Source organism: Ylistrum balloti, unplaced genomic scaffold (genome assembly GCF_031769215.1).
Source record: "Ylistrum balloti isolate Yb309-2 unplaced genomic scaffold, AGI_CSIRO_Ybal_v1 Utg370360, whole genome shotgun sequence".
Taxonomy (NCBI): domain Eukaryota; kingdom Metazoa; phylum Mollusca; class Bivalvia; order Pectinida; family Pectinidae; genus Ylistrum; species Ylistrum balloti.
The window spans coordinates 608,482-631,558 of NW_026782255.1; the positions used below are offsets into that span (position 1 = coordinate 608,482).

A 23,077-nucleotide genomic window follows, 5' to 3' on the forward strand; every position below is an offset into this window, starting at 1 on the left:
CATGTATTCATACTGAAAAACGCCTATATTGTCATGACAGAACTTAGTATACAGTAATTTTGTGATACTAATGTTCGGGATAATGACGCCATTCTTTTTACCACAATGTTTCACGGTTAGGTTCACCGATGACGCCAATTATCAATTTCTCTCGACGATATAGATTTTGTAAAATTAGTGCATCAATGTCAGAATATTTAAAGCATGGTTAGTTTGACATTAATGTGTCATACTATGTACTTTTGTACTTGTGAATATTTATCTGAACATAAGAAATGTCATTTGTGTTAATTGTTTCACGTTTCAGGCTGATCATAAAAAGGAAACAGAAATGAAAATATAAACAACAGATGACTATATTTTTAGCATTCTTAAGCTTGCCTATATGTTGATGTGTATGATTATGTTCAGTCATCAGACCTAGACGCACGACGGGTACACAGTATATAATAATTTGTTACAAACAGAAAGTCTTCAGAAGTGTCTAGATCCGTGGACGAAGATGCTGTACAAGTCTTGGTAAGTAGAAATCAGTACGCCATCATGTAGTCTTAAATCAGCATTTTTATTTATCTGAATTACTACACTTTAACATAACATGGCACGTTGGCTGTACAGCTTAGTATAGATATTATCACTTTATGTGTTACATACATGCCTTTTTCTCTTGTGTACTTTCTTCTTGGTTTTTGTCCTTTGTGACAACTTCTTCAAAAGCATATATCACAATGTTTCTTTACAAACCCTTTTTCAAGTTAACTGTAGTGTTGAATTTTAAAGATGTATTTTATCTCATCGTTGGCATTATACTGCAATTTTCATAAATTGTTGTTTACTTGTGCAAATACATACATTGGTTCATAAAAGATACAATGTATCTATGATAAATTAAGCATGTACTAGGTATACCTATGTATCGCCACACAATGACGAGAGAGAATTAAAACTGTTTAACAACGATGGTTTTGGAACCTTCTAAAGTTTGTCATTATTAAATGTTTGCATTGGTCTACGTGAAGACCGACAGAATCAAAATTACTTATTTATTCTTTCTACACTGAAGTGACAAAGATCTCGATAGCTAAGTCGGTAGAGCGAAGGGAAACGTAATTACTCTAGAAAGCATTTGACAGGCCTCCCGTGTGTTGCTCAATGAGGAAGACACCAGCCACTAAAAGGAGACCACGCCTTCAATGACCCTGGGTGTTCACAGAGCGATAAATGTAGCCAACAAATAATAGAATATCACATGTCAAGTCACCTTTAAAGTCCACCATCTTTGAGCACATGAAATTATGTTTTAAATATTTCTCAACGTATGTGGTCTCCTGAAATCTAATACCGACTAACACAATATCTTTTAAAAAGCTAGTAGAAAGTGAATGGTGCCTGAGTAATAATCATTGTATGGCAATATTTTCCTAAAAGCTGTATAATAAGGTAATGATTGCGATTTCTCAATGGTGAACTTTCTACTACTAAATAGCAATGTACTTGCATCCCAAACAATTGGTGTTTGTATGTCGCAGTCGATTCGATAGTCAAGATCCTTTTCCAATCACGATTTTCATGCAAGATGGCAACTGGCTGACATACCCATAACATAGGGTTTCGAGAGATGCAGGCTGATGAAAAACATCAAGAAAATGCCAGCATGGCAACAGTCGTCATAGTGATTCTATTGAGAACTATTCTGTTTTTCAGTGCTTGGATGTGTTTGATGCTGGTTATTTTGCCTGTTGGTTCCGTTTATGTATATATTGTTTTCTCTGTGAAAAAGTTCTTTCGTTCGAAGTTTGCTCTAGTTCTATTAAATATGTGTTAAAATTTTGCTTCTGTTAATGTTCTTATTTGTTCCTATTACAAAAACCTTCTTGTCAACAATAAGCATCGACGTGCATTAACCACAAAACGCCTAATTTTTAAACATTTGACAGATAGATATTTGGTTTGGAATTTTTAATCCTTCAACTAGATAAGGAATATTACTGGGTCATATGAACAGTAGGGTCAATTTGATATCAACACGAAAAATTCCACTACTAAATTATTAATACATTAAATCCATCTGTATTTGGGGGTACGAAATCGGATTAAATTTAACAACAGACCACGGACATTGATGAAGCATGCCATCGTAATTTAGTATTGTATAATATCCAATAAACCTGATATTAGACAGAAGAGATGCAGTAGAGAATGTTAATATTTTCCCGCTATCTAAAACTGATTGACCGCGTACCCGTTCTCGAGTTTTCATACATGTATATGTATAGATGATATTTGACCATGTTTTATTTATCTTCAGTAAAAAATGGCTGGCGTATTCAGTCATATTCACATTCCTGACCGGATGTCTGGCAGTGGAAATGATCGTAAAAGAACCATGGCCTGTAGGTAATCACTTCCGGGTGGAGGCCAAATGTTCTTTGACTATAACAGAATACCTAACTTCATTCCACGTATATATATCATTTGATCGACCAACGACCAACCTTGAGGTAAGTGTTTGCAATTTCAGACCTTTGCTGATGTGTTGACAATAATCAACCAACTATATTGTTACATCCGAACACAGGATCGGTTCTAAAAACTATAAAACAAAACAGATATATCTAAATGATTCGAAATGGATTTTTGTAGGCTTAAGTCATTATGCGTTAAAAGACCAATGATACATTAGAAATGAAGAAACACAAACGTGTATCCATTCCCACTCACGTTAGATACTGTAATCCGTGTGTTATTTTTGTTTGATTAATTATGAAATATTGAATTACATGAACACTCAATGATACAAGAATTTATTGCATTTATTGTGATAGTAATATACGTTGATAATGTGTAAATGCTTCAAAATTGAGTTGAATTGAGGTATGCGTATATCCGAAGAATAATTTTCTTATGCAATCTTATGTCGATTGCAAGAAATTATCAAAGGAGAAGAAGAATATCAGATACCAAAGGTCACCTAAGGTCACTGACTTTGGTAATTTTGCCATAAAGGGTTAACTCTTTTGCTATTTAGTTGAATCTCATAAATTATGACAAAGTCAATATGAAAGGTATATATGAAATGCTGACCAGCAAAAGCATTCTTACATTCTGGTCGAGATATTCGTGACCATGGCACAAGACCTATGTAATTTATATGCATCTAAAGCATGCATGTGATATCATATTATACTATTATATAATTATCTAATTATTTTCAGTTAATCGCCTAAGAAATCCCTGCCATTTCAAAATGTTATCTTACTCGTCAATAGAAAGATGATGTTTTGTTAATCATAGGTATATAACAAATCATAAGAACAATGAAATGCAGATTAATGAAAATGACAGGGAGGTTTTATGGTCGTAGTAATGATCTCATTTTGGAAATATTCTATTTCTTTGTGTAGTATGATACTGGGCGTATTTGATGCTCGTTAGCTTGCCTGTTGATTCCGTTGTTGTCTACCTTGCTTTTATAAGGAAAAGTGAAATGATGTACGTAGATTAACCTAAATTTACAGGGTGGGTATCGTCAATGAAGCAGAAGATGCTTACTCTTTCAGAACACCTGGTCTTATTTTTGTGGGTTGTTTTCAAGAGTCTCTGTTGTTTTTTTGTTCATGTTTAACTGAGGTTCACTGCAATTGTGATAGTAATATGATTTTGTTTACATGTTGGTATTTTTTGTTGTTATTGTAAAAAAAAAACAACTAAATAACCATGCTTATCTTAGAATTAACATACCAAAACATTTTAGATATTTTTTTAAAAAACTTTCCGCCAGGGTTTGAAGATCAGCTGCAATGTGTTACGCATAAATTGTTATACGTTACTTTAGGTGTTCATAGCAGATGAGAGAGATAAGGAACCGAGCGGGTTATGGTACTATGTACAGACGAAATACCCCTACGGATCAAACCAGTCTCCATTAGACATGGTCTTCCATGTTGACCTTACCACTAATGAAAAACCTAGTGGTGTCTGTTCTGAAGTGAATGGCGATAGGCTTAACGTTAACACAGCAGGACAGATGACGACAAAAAGTACTACGTCATCTAACGTAATAACGACTGTGCCCTCAACTACAAGATCACCAACGACAACAACTACAACCACGACGGTAACAGCTCCAACCACGAAGGTAACAGCTCCAACCACGAAGACATCTACTTCTACAAGCGGTCCAACAACACCTACAACTACAACAACAACAACAACAACAACAACACAGAGAGCAACAGGGGTCACATCAGGCATGTACATTGTTTATTGAGGCTCAACGGGTTAGGGCAATGAGTATAGGATTGTGGTATTATCATCATCATTATTATCATTATTACACATTGTCTGAAGTGAAATTTGATTTGATATCTATGCAAGGAATCTATTTATATGTACAAGAACATATCACCTCCGCGTGTCTAAATCGGTTAATAGTTCAATCACAACAATAGTGGGACACTGGGGTGACATCTTATTTATGAAGACGGGTTTACACAGATATTAAGAAATGAAACGGTTAATATTTTTGATGTTCTCCGATTTGTGAGAAATAAACCGACGTTCTGGTAATATTTCTTTTTTAGTGCCACCACCGTACGACTATGGGGAATTGTTACGGCTGTCAATACTGTTCTACGCTGCTCAAAGATCAGGTGATCTACCAGACGATAACCCAATATCGTACAGAAAGGACTCGGCTCTGACAGACCAAGGCGACAACGGAAGAGACCTGGTTGGAGGCTTTTACGACGGTACGTATCGCTGATGTTCCACCTGATATGTTTGTAAAATCCTGTTACCCGGATAGATTTGTTTGATAGAAGAAGTGATACACAGTCAAATAGAATTGTGCCTAAAACCCCGTGCACAGTAAGGGTCATTTTGAAGCGGAGTCTCCATAAGAACAACATTTGGAAAGTCCATCGATTGCCACAATAAAAGTGTCTTGCCCAAAGACACAACCACGATAGCACAGAGCTTGTTCGTTTCTCAGCTTCTAGTGAAAGAGAAACCGACCCTGGTAGGGCGAGTCGAAGAATTAATAGACTGAGATATCGAGGCTCCTTTGTCATGTTGTCCGAAGTATGACTGAAATACTGTTATAGACATTAGTATAAAAATGGGAGACAATGATAAGAAGTTAGACAGTATATTTCTAACCATTGATTACCATGTGGTAATTTTTTTTTCATTCTTATTCATTTTAAAACAGCTGGTGATTATGTCAAATTCAACTTTCCTATGGCTGCGTCAGTTACTTTGTTAACATGGGGACTGATTACATGGCCTGACGCATACGCCTCTGCCGGACAACTTGATTCCATGTATGACTGTATTAAATGGCCGCTGGATTACTTCGTGAAATGCTGGGATGAGAACAACAATGCCTACTACACACAGGTAGATTAACAGACTTCTACCTGAGTCTTTTAATACTTTTAGACCGAAAAATTAAGTCCAATAAATAACAACCTAATGTCAGTATTCATATTCATAATACTGATATTAGTATCTACATTTTTCTGACTGCGTTCATTTTATAGACAAAAGGTCGGTGTTTGTAAAAGTGGTAGAAACGCATCAAACATGGATGCAGTGAATTTTTACAACATTCTGGTAACCTACCCAGAAATCTTATTTCAAAGTACAAGTTTTCTTCCTTGACGAACTTTTTCAGGCCTTATGTTTGGCTATATTCAAAGCATTTCTCTCTCCGCTTCAATTTTTAGTTATTCTAATTATAGCACACTGTGCGGTATCGGTCTTTGTCAGGTGTTACTAAACATATTTTTACATAGAAACTTCAGATTTAATTGAGATAATATCACGTATTGTGACGTAATAAAATGGCAAGCTAGTAATTATATAATTATATAATAGTATAATATGATATCACATGCATGCTTTAGATGCATATAAATTACATAGGTCTTGTGCCATGGTCACGAATATCTCGACCAGAATGTAAGAATGCTTTTGCTGGTCAGCATTTCATATATACCTTTCATATTGACTTTGTCATAATTTATGAGATTCAATTAATTATTTAACATGAATATGTATTATTAATTGAACAAGTATCAATTATTTTTCTTGTAATACTCTTTTTTAAAAACAAAAGCAAAAAATTTCAAACCAATAGTCGACCTCTTTGAAATACTTGATAGCGTATTAATAAAGCAACACAAAACTGTTTTTTTACCGACATTTTTTTAAATAATGACAATTTTAGGTTGGAAATGGAATCGCTGATCACGCCTATTGGGGACAGCCAGAAAATATGACGATGGCGAGACCTGCACTTAAATTGACCGCAAACAAACCCGGAAGTGACGTGGCTGGTGAAACCGCCGCAGCAATGGCCGCAGGTGCCATTGCATTCAAATCAAGAGGTACCCACTTTATTTTGCAAGTAATAGGGGTTTGATTTTAAATTTGTTTATATATACCAAGACAAAATTCAAGCATTGCCTATTTTCTTTACTTTACTTTACTGCCTAGTTGACAATGATGCAAACATTAATTTGTAGTTTAGAACTTTTTATACAACGTCCGTCGGTTGCTAAGCCCATTGGAATCTCATTCCGCTCGTTTACGTCAAATCATTGGTTCAGGACATTTGATGGGGCGTCTGGTTTCTCTTTAAGCGTGATTTTGCCACCGTATTACTGTTCTGGCGGACATTCTTACTGGAACCATTGACTTCGAAGCTGACATCCCATGATCCTTCGCGCGCTGTGCTAAAATGGCCTCTCATCTCGAGAAATAGTTTTCAGATGTCTTGCTCACGTTTACATTAACAAACATTTCCTGTTGTTCAGAATTTAAATAATAAAATTACTTGCTATCTTTTAACTTCCGATAATTGTCGTCTCTACATCTTAAAATTCAACACCTGAAAACTCCACTCCCGGCGAGGTAGTCTGACAATTCTTTTTCACGTCACGCAGATCAATAATTTTGTTACGGATGGTCGACAAGAAATGATATAGATAGTGCTTAACTTTCGTCTCTGTGTATACATATTTTTCGAACTCCGAGGTTTCATATTAATATTGGTGAAATGACACTAAAATGTGGTAAAACTAACATCTTTAATATACAATGTAGTATTGGTATCGATATGTACTTATCTGTTAAGCCCTTTGTAAAATTCTTAATAACATCCTATGTAGCATATATGTAACATAACTCTGTCTATGCTTTAATGGAAAACAAAAGAGAAATTTTAGTATTGCTAATTACGTTTCGTGAAACCAATTGGAAAACATGTTACAGTCGGACATCGTTATCTGGAACTCTTATAACTCGAAGACCCCATTTAATTCGAAGTATTTCGTCTGTCTCGACCAATCTTTTACCAAACATTTGATCTAACTGAAATAGAATACTCGGTAAATCGAAGCTTTCCCTCCGAGTTCGAAATAATGAAGTTCGACAATATCTGATGTTGTCTTCTTATCTATGTATTTGATAGATCCAGCGTATTCAGATTTGTTACTAAACAAGGCAAAGACTTTGTACACGTTCGCAAAAATGCATCGAGGGAAATACTCGGATTCATTCCCAGAGATAAGAGAGTTTTACGGGTAAAGTATGATAAATTCAATAGAAAAAATGTATACAGCTTCACGTTTAATAGAATTACAAGATATTTGGTATTTAATTCAACACATCGAATACATAAACTTTTTTACATTGTCAACTTACAGCATCAATCCGGGAAAATTTGAATGAGTACACATATCGAAACCGACCATTTAATGTTTTCTACATTTACAGGATTCTAGATTTTGATAAGTTGAAGAATGATGTTTCAGTGTAATGGTTTGAATGCCAGTGAAATCGTAAAGAATATTGGAATGGTTTACATTCTCAATAATGACGATACTATATGACAGTATTTCACGATACGAAGTTGAGACAATATATAACGACATTTTGACAGTATTTCACGATACGAAGTAGACACAATACATAACGATACGAAGTAGAGACAGTACATAACGATACGAAGTAGAGACAATACATAATGACATTTTGACTTATCCAATGAATTTGCCCATCTGATATTTTTTTACTTGTCTCTAGTGTAAGTGTAATATATTCTGGAGCGATTGGCTTGGCCGATAAAAACATCGATCGCGATGTTCAGTTTATATATATAAGCAATGACGTTACGTCATGAATTAGAATTGGCGCATCATGACTCGCAAAAAAAAAAAAAAAAACAACCAAAAACAAAAAAAAATTCTAAGAGTCGTTTCATAAAATCACGTGATACGAAAAGTGATTTAAGATTATATGGTTATTCATACTCACAGCATACATTCCGATGACAAAACACGATCGAAATCGAGATTGCTCTATTTGTTTCGAATGTGTTTTGGTTGGTTTATAGCCATTGTTCACTATTCTATGTATTTTAGGCACGAACAGATTTTTAAAGGTAATAGCTCTTAGGATGATCTTATCAAGGGAGGTAATTAGGAAAATATATGATCAATATATCAATGATTGTTCTAATGTAGTTCTTGCAATAAACATAGAAAACGTTAAACAAAGAAGATATGAAAATACATCAACATTTTACATTCAAAATTAAGATGTCATATGTACCTTCACCCTTAATGATGATGTTTTTAACATATCAACGATGAAGCGTTATAAGATAAAGTAAAGGAAAGGACGAGGTCCTAAGGGAGAACACTCTGTCAAGTTTATCACAATATTTTCAGGTCTAGCGGATATGAGGATGAACTGGCCTTGGCTGCCGCCTGGCTCTATAAAGCAACACAAGTGACAACTTACCTCGCTGAAGCCCAGCTATACTACTCCTCATCTGGCACACCATGGGCTCTTTCCTGGGACTCAAAGACCCCTGCTGTACAGGTATGACAAAGATAATTACAATCTGATTTGCTAGATGAGGCGATTAGTCAACAAGACTAGGGTTAACTTGAACTCACAAGATCAAATGCACCGGACTTTATTTTATATAACGATACTTCATAATCTATTTTTAATTCTAGATTCTTCTCTACAACATTACAAGGGAACCAACGTACCGATCAGATATCTTACGGTTTCTCGAATCTTGGCAGTCTGGGAATGGCCTTCATTATACACCACAAGGTTTAGCATGGAGGGACCAATGGGGGTCCCTACGGTACACAGGTATGTCGCGGAGTCTACATTTATCATGCACTACAAGGTTTAGCATGAAGGGACCAGTAGTGGTCCCTACGGTACACAGATATGTTGTAGGGATGTTATTTATTATAAACTACAAAATGTAGCACTAAGGGATACAAAAATATGCATTTTGCGATATTTAAGTTTGCAGTCGATCATGCATTTCAATTTACAAATGAGACATCGTTACTGTAACAATGTTTGATACCAAATTATGTTTTCTTCAGGTAACACGGCTCTTGTGGCGCTGATGGCGGTCGAGCAAGGACTTGACGAGAAATACCGTACATGGGCACAATCTCAAATCCATTACATGGTTGGAGACAATTACAATGAGTTTAGTTACGTCATTGGATTTGGTAACGACTTTCCACGGAATCCACACCATGCAAGCAGGTTCGATTATAAACTTTCTCCAGTTTTCATTAAAAAAATGAACAATGAAATGTGTTGTCGTACAAGCATTAAATATTTCTTGTACAACATTTCAGATCTGATAAAACTTCTTTCCCTTTTTAACTTTAGAGTTTCTTTTGTGTCTAAAAATTAAAAATGTAGAAGATATTGATTTCATTAAGAAATCATTAAGGCAATTTTGGAAACCGAAAAGCAATTTTTCGAAATGATACAAAGGTTTATTACCGATGAATTGACTTACAGTTCATGTCCGGTATCCAATTTACCTTGTGGCTGGTCTTTCTACAATGATCTGAGCCAGCCTAATCATCACGTACTACTGGGTGCCCTAGTTGGAGGTCCTAGCAGAAATGACGAATATGAGGACAAACGAACGGACTATATAATGAACGAAGTCACATGTGATTACAATGCAGGATTCCAGTCAGCTGTAGCAGGTGAAATGATAAAACAAACACGATATTATAATATTCGTTAATTTTTTTTAAAAAATACATATAAAAGGAATCTTAATTAAAAGACACAATTTCGATGAACTTGTGACAAACTAAGAATAAACGAATGATAAACATGGATATATCTGACATATAACTGGGTTTTCATTATCTTCTTTAAAATCATAGCTAAGAATAGTAGGGATATAAAAATTATTTATCATCTATGCTAAGGATATTTCATCTGTCATATAAAATATTTCTGCCAAGTTTACAAAGTTTACAAAGTGATGCAATGCTCAATCTATCAAGGGAGATGTATAGATTGTAACTACAAGGTTGTTATTCTGGATCTATTGATATATATTCAAGTAAAGAATTAAGTCACAAACTTTTTAATGAAAGTATCGGAAATAAAATGGTCCGTTTTGTGACTTTCATGAAGTATGAAATAGCTATCAATGAAACTGCACAAATTTTAACCATCAAAGTAAGAATCTTTAGGGTAAATTTTGTTAATGATAAAATGTAACCTGCAAACAGATATTTGGCAATCCTGATAATTTCAAAATATACTTGTTCATATCTCGACATGAACGTTTTCTGCTAACCTGGAATGTGTCATGACAAAACCGAACAGCTGATCAATCATTTGTTATGTTCCCTACATGACAGTCTGACCAATCGCATGGCTTAGTGTATAAATTATCATTGTGATTGTATTTTAAGCGTCATTAATCTGGTGCAATGAAATTTTAACACGTTGTCACATTTCGACAACTTAGCGCATGATGAAATCATGTATCCACAGTAATTGTTATATAAACAACATATGTAAACTGCAAATATATGTGAGTGCAATACTTTTTTTAAGGTCTTCTCCATTTCCATGTGCTTTCAAATCCAGTAGAGGTAACGACGATGGGGCCAACTCCATTACCACAACAAACGCCCGGAGGGGATATGGTGGAATCCAAAGCTACAAAGAGTTCTTCATATCTCTTTTTAAGGATGCCCTGCTTATGTCTACTGCTAATCTACTGGACATCTGAAAATCCATTTTAATGACTAGAATGCGTATGAAATACTTTTTTGAAAGTACGATGTATACACACACTGCATACAAATATTCAGTCGTAGAAATTTCTTAATTGCCAATAATCACGATTCTACGTCTGTTCCTTCTAAATATGAAAATAATCGTTTCAAGCAACATTGTACACCATAACCTAAGATATACATATTGAATGTCAAATCGATACATTGCAGTTTGTTCATAATGATATCATTAAAGAATGGAAATTAAACAAGCGAGAAAAAGATGTGCACGATGTCCTCGAAAAAAATTGCATGAAATCATGTTCCGGAAAGGCAACACTATTCTGGTTTTCGTCGTTGATACCCTACATATTTATATAGGTCAAATCCTGACCATGTCATGTTCTTAAAATGGGACTTAAGGAAATGAAAAGATGTCAAGACGTTTACTGACGAGTTCCGATAAAAGAAGAACTTGATGAAGCACTAACGGAGACATAAACACCCCTTGATAATGATGGGCGTGATTTACCACTTAGTATTCATCAAATTTCAGTTTTAAGTATTTCAAAACTCTCCTTCCTTTAATCTTATAAGGATATTAATAATTTATTCAATCTGCAGGGATTATCATTTTTCATAATTTGGATAAAAGGGTTGACTGAGTTTTATGTGAAAGTTTTTGTCCAGCACAGCAAGTTTGATTATTTAGCGTGCCGACTCAGTGTTTCTAATGTGTATCCGTCATCAATCAAATATAAAATGTCTTTCATCAAATCTCGCAACGTCACTAGTAATTGTAGTATAAATCTGTTGGAACATTTTAAAATTAAAATGTACACTGTATACTTAATTGTTGTGGTAGTAAAAATCCTTAAATTATTCTACTAATTGCATAATTTATTGGCTGGTAATTACAAATTGAAATGAATAAGTAAATAGATAAATAAAAAATAAATAATGTGCAGAATGTTCATAGAAATTTTATGCAATACCATTAGAGTTTATATTCTAAATATTCAAATGAGTGATTAATATTCTACAGCATCACGTAATGAATACTTTTCTCTGCTTACAGATTATGATCTTTAAGATACTTTTAATAAACATAAGTGAATACCATATTTCAGTGCCTTCTGGGATTAGTCAGTGATGCTAAGGGCCAAAATTATTAAAACCTTGGAAGCGACTTATGCTTTTGTTATAGATAATATCATTTATTAGTGACAACATATCTGCTGATTTTCATAATACAAATGCCATTTAAAGGTAATATGGTTTGAATTTTCATCTTACTGTCCATATTGTGTTTAGTAAAGTGAACCTAGTTGAAAGGGACCATTTGAATGTGTCGTAAGTATATATACACGAGGGAAATGTTTGTATTAAAGTGTCCTGATCACGTGAAGATTCTATAAACAGAAATGAATGACTAAGGTTCGCTAAAGGTTCTTAAATGAAGCACAACTTTATACGTATTAGAAAAAGGTATGGCGTTGATGACTTGTAATAAATTTGTATAATGTTTACGAAATATGAATGATACTTTGTCATTTTTTATCATATTCATATCATTTCTGTGATGATATGTTACAACAAAGTATTTATTATTCAGAGTTTTTGTGACACATTCATCTACATACGAAAAATATGTAATATCAACAAGTATGGAAATAAAAGCCCACTGAATATATTCTATCCTTCAAACATACGTTTCATGAAAAAAATAATTTACACACATCTCTGTTAAAACAGGGGCACAGCGGCCGAGTGGTTAAGGTGTCTGACCGTCTTTATCACTAACCCTCTGGGTCGTGGGTTCATGACCCCTGGCTGTTAATAGGACTGAAAGAAACAACAAAAAATCAACAATCACCATAAATACACATAATATAATGAGTATATATGTATACTTACGATTGAAGACAAGTTTAGAACTTATCTTTAATAAAGCTCTGCTGTCCAATATGTAATCGTCTTGGCACGAAATTACTCCAAGGGAACATCTACATTGATGATACTGAGATTATAGCATGTGTCCATTTCATTCAAAGATGAATTTATTTTACCTTAGAAAAGGAACATCTGGATCTAAAACAGGAACGGCGAATGTTTCTAATTATGCGGAACTCTATATGGCAAGTAAGAAAAAACTTTTATCTTAATTAAGATATCACACAACAAAATTTCAATTTCATATAATTTCAAACAAAAAATATGTTTTTTGTTTATTAGAGCAGGTTTTGTGCAAGACTTTGCCTGAACTACAGGTAAAGGTATTTGGTTATCATTCATCATAGAATGTTTTAAAGTAGCATCAATGTAATCTTATGAATATGTTTGTAATATCTTTAAAACATCATAAAGGTACTCTGTTCTATCGCACAGCGCTTAGAAAAAGGACATGAATTTAATGTTATATAGCGCTGTAAGATACCAAAGAAACATTACTCATTTCCGAGAAAATTAGCATAATTAATTTTTTTCTCAAATATGGTATGATATGCTGATGTAAACCTTTATGTTGTTGGTATAATGTTTAAAAAATATTTGTACAATTTACCATTCGGCCAATAATATATTCCATAACAGCGTAAATATGGAATTGAAAACCGATCCTAAATATCCGGATTGATGACGATCACGAGATCAAATCGCTGCAAAAAGTTGATAGACATTGAAAAACGAGAAATTAAGTCGCCACTAAAAAGGTTGGTTTGCAGTATTTAAGGAAGCGTATGAGACGGCAATGAACAAAAACAAATGACGTAGCAGTCAAAGTGATTCTTTGACATTTTGTCAAAGACAGCTGTCAACAGTGGTACTTAATATCACCAGAATAAAAAAAATGTGTTCCTAAGATGATGTATATAAAAAGTGTGTATGTCAAACCACAGCTGCTGATGGCTGAGTCAGTAACATTGTGACGTAAGTATCTACTGAATGCTTGGTCGAGTGATGAGTAATGTGAGGATGTGAAAAGAGGGAACACTAACATTTCAAACAAGGAAGAAAAAGAGACGAAAAATATTCATTGCTCATTAATTCACCAACATGATGATTTCACATACACATTGATTTAGTGTTATAGATATCAAAAAGCGTCTAAACAACCTGAAACATGGCAACATATGTGGATGTGAGATACGATTTTCTCAGATTTACAATATACATTAAACCAATAAATTAAGCATGAAAGGTTGTCCTTCAGATAAAACAAACCGACCTGTAATGAAAAAAAAACCTGTTACACCCAAATTCTTACTACCTTTAAGTTCTGTGTGTATCCCGGGAGCTTTACAATATGTCTTAAGAAAAAAGGTACCGTACGCCGGTTATCTAGCCAAAGAAGGAGTCTATGCTTTCTTTAGCATGCAAGTAGAATAGAAAAGACTATTTGTTTCCCCAGGTCATTTCGTGTATTCAGTTTGACAATACTGTTAGTGTTAATCACATATAATGTTTGCCTACATATATCTAAACCCAACGCAACAAAAATAGATTCAATTATTGCCAAAATGTTCTATCTCTGACGTTGCGGGTTAGTACTTTTCATCCCACGTTGAGGGTAGTACACGTGAAGGGTACTGCACAGGTAGTAACACAAATGATTACGCTTCGTGTCAGGGAAATTATTACGCAGAAATCATGAGTGGTACCCAGGAAGTCACGTGTACACAGGAAGTGACGGTAAGTGTATAATATCTTATTCATGATCATTTTAGAGGCGTTTAAAGTTGAGGCATTTTGCACATGAAACTGGAGATATACTAAAAAATAACTATTTTGTTAAGCAATGTTAATGGTCCCCAAAAATTCCATATTCATAGGAATTATTTTAACGTTGTCTACACTTCATTTGATCATTACTTGTATTTATCCTGGTTCTTACGAGGACAGTAATCTATTATCAAAATCATGTGTTGTAAATTTATGACGAGTCTTAATTTGCGGTCAAACAACAGGTATGGTTTCACCTCCCACAAACATATCAGCATATGTCAAAATAATGTTTAGTGACAACAAACCACTTGAAATTTCTTGAAAGCACTGAATAAATCACATAAATGTTACGTGATAATTTGACTACTGTGACAATGCAATTATTGACTAAAGAAAAAAAATCTGCGGTCATTAACAGAAATTACAGTTATAAGTGTTTTATTCTTAATTAATTTTATTTATATCACTGAGCTCTGTAACGTGGCACTGATGTCGTTAATTAATTTTAGAGATCATAATTAATCACTATGTAGATATAAAGCCTTGTCTCGCATACCAGACGCCATTTTTACTTTCGCTGTTGTGGTGACCAGCTCGCAGAATGGCGTCAGCCCTACCGCTTTTAGTGTCCGCTCTGCTGATGCTGGTTTTTATCAATACTGTGGAAGGTAATATTTTGTTATACTCTGTCTGTAATGGTTATATAATGATCGTTTTTACTGTTTCCATGGAAAGGATATACCGTGTGTCTGTGTAAAATAAATTTGATATATGATAATCATTATTTATGTTATGGTTTCACAGAGGATAACATAAAATTGCAGTTTAGCTTATTTCAGTTTTCAACCATTTTCATCATTACTATATTTATTTTAAATAAACAAGATAAATTATTGTATACTTTAACTATATTTTTTGATAAATTCATCTACTTTGTATTTATCTGAGTTCCAGAAAAGAAACTGTGTCGAATAATGTAATTTACATATGCATTCGTTATTAGCGTATATATTGGTTATCGGTATTAAATTAACTATGTTGTAAATGTATGTTATTTCAATGTTGAATAAATGGTTAAGTTGTTCTATGATGTTTAAGAATTTCTCCAGAAATATCGCTGATGTCCAACATTTTTCGCCAGAGTCGACAACGGCAGACCAACATTTTTTCTATGTTGTCATCTTTACGGAATTTTAATACAAAACTATTAAGCAACGTGAAAGCAAATTTAATTCATTAAGACAACCATGAACAGTAAATACAACACAGAGGCGTAAATGCCTGTAAATGTCTTATTTAGTTTCCGTGTACTACATAGGTTGACAAATTGTATCAGAGTCCACGTGTCTTGTTCATTTCATCATGGTGAATGACACATGTCTAAACGCATGTGTTTTAATCATCATTTAGCATTTCAGCAATGTCACCAAGAATTTCGACTTCTTCATTTTCGAGGGGTTGGCATAAATCTAGATTATACAAAAATATAACTTCTCCGTTTTTACATTATGGAAATGAAAATATTTGCATGTCACTACTGGACTAGGATAGAAAGGAATGTATATTACATTTCATAATTCGCTGTACTTTTTTGTTATATATATATTGTTTTCTCATTCTACCGGATACTGTAAAATTATTCATTTTCACAAGAGATTTATTTACGTTTAATTCTTGCGTACTTTGAATTCACGAATTGTTATGTCCAAGAAACGACAAACAGATAAATGTTGACATGGATTATAGCACAATGAATTGTGTGATAAAATTATACTCAAATGCCAACAAGAATTGAACTTGAGCCTTATGAAAACAGCAGTATCAAACAACATAAAAATGATTGATCCTGCTGATATTGCTAATGTTGTTATTTTATTAAGCCAATATTTCAATATTTGTTTTAAATCCATCCGATAACATCATTTGTATTGTCTCTGACCCTTCTGTTTATTATTTACAACAAACCTAATTTAGATCGTGTAAATGTTATCTAACCAATATGTTTGTTTACCATGTTTCCGTTTGATGAAAAATAATACGGGAAAATATTTCTTTATGGGAAAATCAGTTTGAAAAATAATAATAATACATCCGAAACGGGGATTTCAATGCATTTGTAATGCTATTGATTACATGTGGTAGATAGAATTAAGAACAATTCTTTATGAAAGGTTCAGAAAGAATACAAAATAGTAAGACTATCCTCAAGGTCCTTCTGTCCTCTTTGGCTTCTTCAACTTGCATGAGAACAACAGCTTCCAACAGCTATAAACTGAAATCCAATATATACACATAACTGACACTTTTTTTTCAGGAGTCCCCTATTACCAGGAATGTAATTGTTTCACTGAGGAACAAGGTTGCCCTATGGCATGGGCGGAATCGGATCTTCAAACCTGTGACACGAACGAGAAAAGATGCTGCCCTCCATTGAGAATATTTTTCTTTCCTTTTCCTCAAATGTTTCCCAAAGGAGACGAAAAATATCCGACGACAGATGAGCCAAACAGTCTTGAGTACAAATGGGGATGATTTTGTTAACAGTAAGTAAATGATCAATCATAATTTATCAGCACATGTGAAAACGAATCATAACATGATGTATTCGCAAATTTATTTTTAAAAAGTGAACGGTTATTTTATTTGCTATTGAAACCACTTAAAGTGTGTCGAAGATTATGTTTTCAACCTAAATGTAGAATATATAACTAAAAAAATTAAAGTTTCATTTTCAATAATTTCAAAACACAAATAAATGACATACTGACCAAATAAACAGATAAGTGATGAAATATATAGGTTAATGGTTAGCAAATATATAGTTAAACTGCCAAGGTAAATATATACTTTATAAGCATATAGATAGATAAAGAAAAAAAAGCTACTGTAGAAATAAAATCATACTCAATAAACAAATTGATAAAAGATGAAATGTTAGTATATATTCAGTAATTGATATAATAAACAACGAAATTTTAATGAAAATCTCTGCTGTGTAAGACGTTTGAAATTATGTTAGTTTTGGACATATTTGATCTTTCTAGAATGTAAACATACTTTTCATTGGTTATTAATTTTCAATTACGAATAGTTATCTCATTTCCCTTTTTGAGTGTTAAATTGAACGTGTCTCACATGGTGAATAATTTTTCTTGCCTTTCAAAATCATTTCAAACCCACTTCATATATCTATAAACAAGAGGCACAATCAAGTGTAAAATAATGAATGAAAAATAAAAATTGCAGATTGTAGAGACACAACAAATTAAAAGGAAATATGTTTTTATCGACAGAGTTCATTTGCTATTAAATATGGGTCATATATTTCTACAGATGCAGGGAAGACACGTGGGATGTTGAGGAAAGAGTCTCCGATGGTATCTACCTTGATATTTATCGATGTGACAACTTTTGGTGGAAACTATTGAAGACCTGATTGAGAAGCATGACCATTGAATCATTGCATTGTTCATACTTTGTTAAAATTCACAAGCTTTAAAATTGAATAAAGGTATTAAAATGGCTTACAACCGACTTCGCGTCATCATGATTATTTCTTGTCCCCACTGATATGTTGAAGAAATTTAATATCCAAATATCAAGCTTAGGCAGAATAGGAACAAAAGAGAAGCTCCCTTCTTTAAAATGCTTATGCGAGGATTGCTAAGCGTACTAGACTGGTTATGCCTAAAAGCAATCCTTACTGTAGTATATGTTATTAGCCAATCAGATTTTTAGGTTAACACCGTTGAAGACACATTTTAATAATTAGGGTTGCACATAATGTAAAATAATATTGCATGATATGATAATAAGGTGACAATTTTGAGTGTTAATTCACATCTTTGTACTTCGGAAATTATTCAATATTGAAAATTTTAAATTGATTGAATTAGGAGCTGGTAACCTTCCAGCGTGGCTTTTCACATTTGTTGACACAAGATTTTCCTCTGCTGCCTCATAGAGTTTAACAAATCAGACCCGTATCATTACTGACCCGGAGGAAGAAACAACTGTTTGATCCATTCAATTCTTTATCTAGTCCTGATGTAACTAATTCTTGTATTGGAAAGTGTAATCAACTCATGTGTTGTGTACAATATATAACAAACTAATATCTCTGTATTGTGTTATTCAAAGTTCTAAAAAGACATCAGAGAACGGGAAGAAAAAAAACGAAACATCCATTTCCATCGTATCATATACTTATGAACAAAAGTTTACAGATGCGGCAACATAGCAATATTATTTACATACTTTAACTCATGAAATAAGTGCTTGCATGTTGTTGATTAAGCGGTAGAGAAAATATGCTGAATATCATTTATCCAGCAACAGGCAATGCCATTGTCGGAAACATCTGCCACATATATGTTTGCTGTATTCGGCAGTGACGGAAGATAGTTGTATTTTGGCACGTGCGGTTATTACTTTCTTAATTTACTTAAATATTACGTTAACCAATAGAAATAACTATTGAAATAAGCGATTTAATATGTTGTAATAAACAAGTTTATTTACGAAAATTCAGGAAATCGCTGTCATATCCACTGAAGTTTGGAGCTATGTTTCCTCGCGGAGCAAATACGTTGGAGTACGTCATAGGGCAAAATTCAGTGTAACGTCAACGTCAGGTAAGCAGAGAATAAACAACGGAACTGTTGAAGTACTAATGGTCTGATATTCAATCAATATTGCAGGATAGATAAAATACATGGCCAGTGTCTCAAGGTATAAGCTCACCAGAGGCTCGTCATTTTTGTCTTTCTTCACCCTGCCAAAATACAGCTTATGTCATAAGATATTAACAATGCATTCTTTACATATAGGACCTGATGAGTTTAAAGCTATATTTGACAACGGAACAACAACTACATATAGTATTCATGTCAGAAAGAATGCAAAAAAAAAAACTTATAACGTAAGTTATCTTGGGGAAAAAAATGTATATGATTTTTTTGAATAACTTAATTGCAATTAGCATTTCATATACCTGTGACAAATGTATGCGCGGTGAATGACAAAGTAAAACGAAAAAAACGGAGTATATGATGAACACAACATCTTGACAGTTATTTATTTCGTTTAGAGCAGATGGCACGGAAAATTAGAATAATGATAGAAAATGTGGATATTTATATGATAATAATTGCTAAATAATTTAGTAAATTAGATCTGGTGTATATTCCCCGAAATAGTCAGACCAGTCTAATGTCGTTGATATGCTAATGGATAATAAACTAAAAACAGAAAAAAAGTAACAGCCTGATATAAAAGAAATATTCCGAGAATATAAAATGGGTCGTTTAGACTGATAATTTGAGAAGATTTCTCACCAATTCGTTAAGGAAATATTCATCATCATTTTACAATAAATGTCTTTCGAAACCACATGTTGTGGGTTTCCCCCAATCGACATCAATTACGGAAGTCGTCACTGAATTTGTCATTAATAGAGAATCAAATACGATAGGTAAACACAACAGTAAGATTGATTGAGACAAATAAACTGACACGGAAACGTAATAAACGTGAAAACAAGACAAGGTATTTGTTCCTTGCTTCATAGTCTTGTTTGAAAACGAAAGCAGGTCAGCCAAGAGAGGAGGATAGATATTTCCCATGGATATTCCGAAGTTTATGGAAAGATCTTGGCACCAAACCCAACAATTATATTTAACATTTATTATGAATTCATCGTCAGAAAATTTTCATCGTTACTTTTGAGATGTTGTTCGGGAAGAAGCTAAATTGTGATCCACAACCACGCAACGGTACCCCTTTGTATAGAACATTTAGAGGTTATGACTTTGTAGAGTCAGTCAGTCTGCTGATCCGTACACTATTAAAAAGCTTAGTATCTTATGATATGCAGATTTGTCTAGTTTCAATTTCATATTGAATTTTGAGTTGGTTTTTTTAATGCTTTAAATGTGTATCGTGCAGTCTGTCCCAACAAATAATTATAGGTAAAAAGGATAATTCTATATATATATATCAAATCGGCAACATGTCACCTAAATCATTATTCAAAGTCAAATTAGATAAATCAACGGCGAAATGACCGATTTACCAGGATATCATTGCAGTTTGTACAAAATACAAGTTAAAAATATTTTCATTATCGTAATTAAAATGAAAAATACAGTAGGATGTAAACAACCTCATAAAGCTGTTTAGGTCTTCTAGGATTTGTCAATGAAGCTAAGGGTCTAAATTTGGAGTTCTTGATCGCGACTAAGGAAAATCAAAATGTCAAACTGAGAGATTGGAGGGAGCGCTAGTCCATTCTTTTGACATATCTGACGATTTCTGAAACACGTTGAGTAACAAACATCACTTACGAATCACGGATATTTTTCTACATCAGAGTTGTAGATCTGCATAAATACATTCTTGAACAATCGTCACAACAACACGTTGCTGCATAGATTAAATCTATGCTTCAAAGTGTTTATTCGTGGAGCAATGATTTATGGTTACAACACTTAAATCATTAGTAAACACAGGTAGCAGCATTCCTGAATTCAGCAAGGTCAATTACGTACTTATATACATCTGCGTTTTTTACCTGACATAATCACTTGTCTACTCAGGTAAATTCTATTCTTACTTAAGAAAAAAATAGGGTCTATTGTAAAACAAATCTGTGTTGATCAGTATCTGTACCTTGCTGTCAATCACGATTATTTGAGTTTTAAACGTTAATTATTGTTATCTACACCACTTTTGTTATTAGTTCGTTTTTTTCTCTGACGTGGGAATATAGTAAATAGCTCATTAATTTGACATCGGAAATCCGGAGGATAACCAGGTGAACTTGGCCGGTTTATATAAATCTAAAGGACAACGTTTTTCTCTCTGACGTGGGAATATACTTGGCCGGTTTATATAAATCTAAAGGACAACGTTTTTCTCTCTGACGTGGGAATATAAGTAAATAGCTCATTCATTTGACATCGGAAATCCGGAGGATAACCAGGTGAATTTTGCCGGTTTATATAAATCTAAAGAACAACATAGAATTGGTCCTAGTGAAACTTGTTTTGTCTGTGATATGATTATAAATTAATACATTTCGTGATATAGATTAAACGTGACTAGAAATAAGTCATATTAACAGTATGAAACAACGATTCCGAAAGAAAGCTAAATATTGTTCTATTTCAGCACAAAACATGCTTTGCAAATTCTGTCTATGCATGCAATGCTAGGTCTTGAAAAAATGGAACCTGTTCAAAAAGAAGGAAAACACCGATCATGCTAATAAACATTGAACATAACTTCATATTGCATAATAAAATAAAGCATTTCCCTATGAAATCATGGGTGATTTTGACCCTGGAACTTGTCCATAGTCTGCAACAGTCCTGAGTTCTGTCATATTATGTCGACATCGTTCACAAAATCGTGACATTGGGAACATGACATTGAGAATCAAATTAACAACGACAAACACATAACATAGCTTACAGAAACGGGATTGTTCCTTATCATTTAATCGTACGGGAGTACAATTTCTATTGTCACTTAATATGAAAGAATAGTGGTTTGTTGGAGAGAGGCATTTTTAAATATTTTATGTCTGAATATTGAGCTTATGTATTTCAACATTTATATTGGTCGGTTTTAATGTCCTTGATTATGCTGTATCCAGGTTTTCACACAACACGCCCTGTGATCACAGACGAGCTCACGAAGGTCAAACAAGATCAGTTTTTATTCAAAATATACTGTCTTTTTGTACATTGTCGCAATATGGTGTATCTGATATTCTGTATGTAACTGTATATCACTGATGTTGCTGAGGTCTATACATATTATTATGCATTATGCATAGTATGCATATCGTTAAATCTGGCAGATACCTCTATCACGTACATGGCAGAACTTCGTTTTCCATTAACCTCGTTTAACTGTCTGCTGATATGACGTCATCACACCATGTCTGACTGGTTATGCTAAGTACCTTTAATGAATTTCGGGAACATGCTGGTAATTGCTATAAGGAAGCAACCTTAATGCTTTAAACCATTTCTGAGATATAATCGTCATTAATGTTTGAATAATAATGTTTTTACATTCCTGACATATGAACACATAGTAAATAAAAAGCCAGCGATAATTATCAAGTGTACAGATATGTAGAATCCTACAATCATATACAAACACAAAATCTTCGAAAGCATTTGGATGTGAACACATTTGTCTCCTGTGACCTTGAATGTGGGTCAAGGTCATTCGTTTTAACAAACGTTTAACCCTTCATC

At 33.6% G+C, this 23,077-nt stretch overlaps 1 protein-coding gene across 1 annotated transcript; it reads left to right on the forward strand.

Moving 5' to 3' along the window:
* Window positions 1–502: 502 nt before the first annotated feature.
* LOC132553848 (endoglucanase 4-like) lies at window positions 503–11,111 on the forward strand. The gene is made up of 12 exons (XM_060218130.1): window positions 503–519; window positions 2,309–2,501; window positions 3,836–4,250; window positions 4,584–4,751; window positions 5,213–5,400; window positions 6,233–6,392; window positions 7,478–7,589; window positions 8,739–8,892; window positions 9,033–9,177; window positions 9,423–9,591; window positions 9,856–10,049; window positions 10,921–11,111. The coding sequence occupies exons 1-12, from the start codon at window positions 503–505 to the stop codon at window positions 11,109–11,111; spliced, it is 2,106 nt and encodes a 701-aa protein (XP_060074113.1).
* The last annotated feature ends 11,966 nt before the right edge of the window (window positions 11,112–23,077 follow it).

What these genes read in the sequence shown, in the direction of transcription:
- LOC132553848 (XM_060218130.1), top strand. An exon ending in CATTGCATTCAAATCAAGAG is followed by an intron (nt 6,393 to 7,477) that starts GTACCCACTTTA and finishes TGTATTTGATAG; the next exon opens with ATCCAGCGTATTCAGATTTG. An exon ending in CAAAGACCCCTGCTGTACAG is followed by an intron (nt 8,893 to 9,032) that starts GTATGACAAAGA and finishes TTTTAATTCTAG; the next exon opens with ATTCTTCTCTACAACATTAC.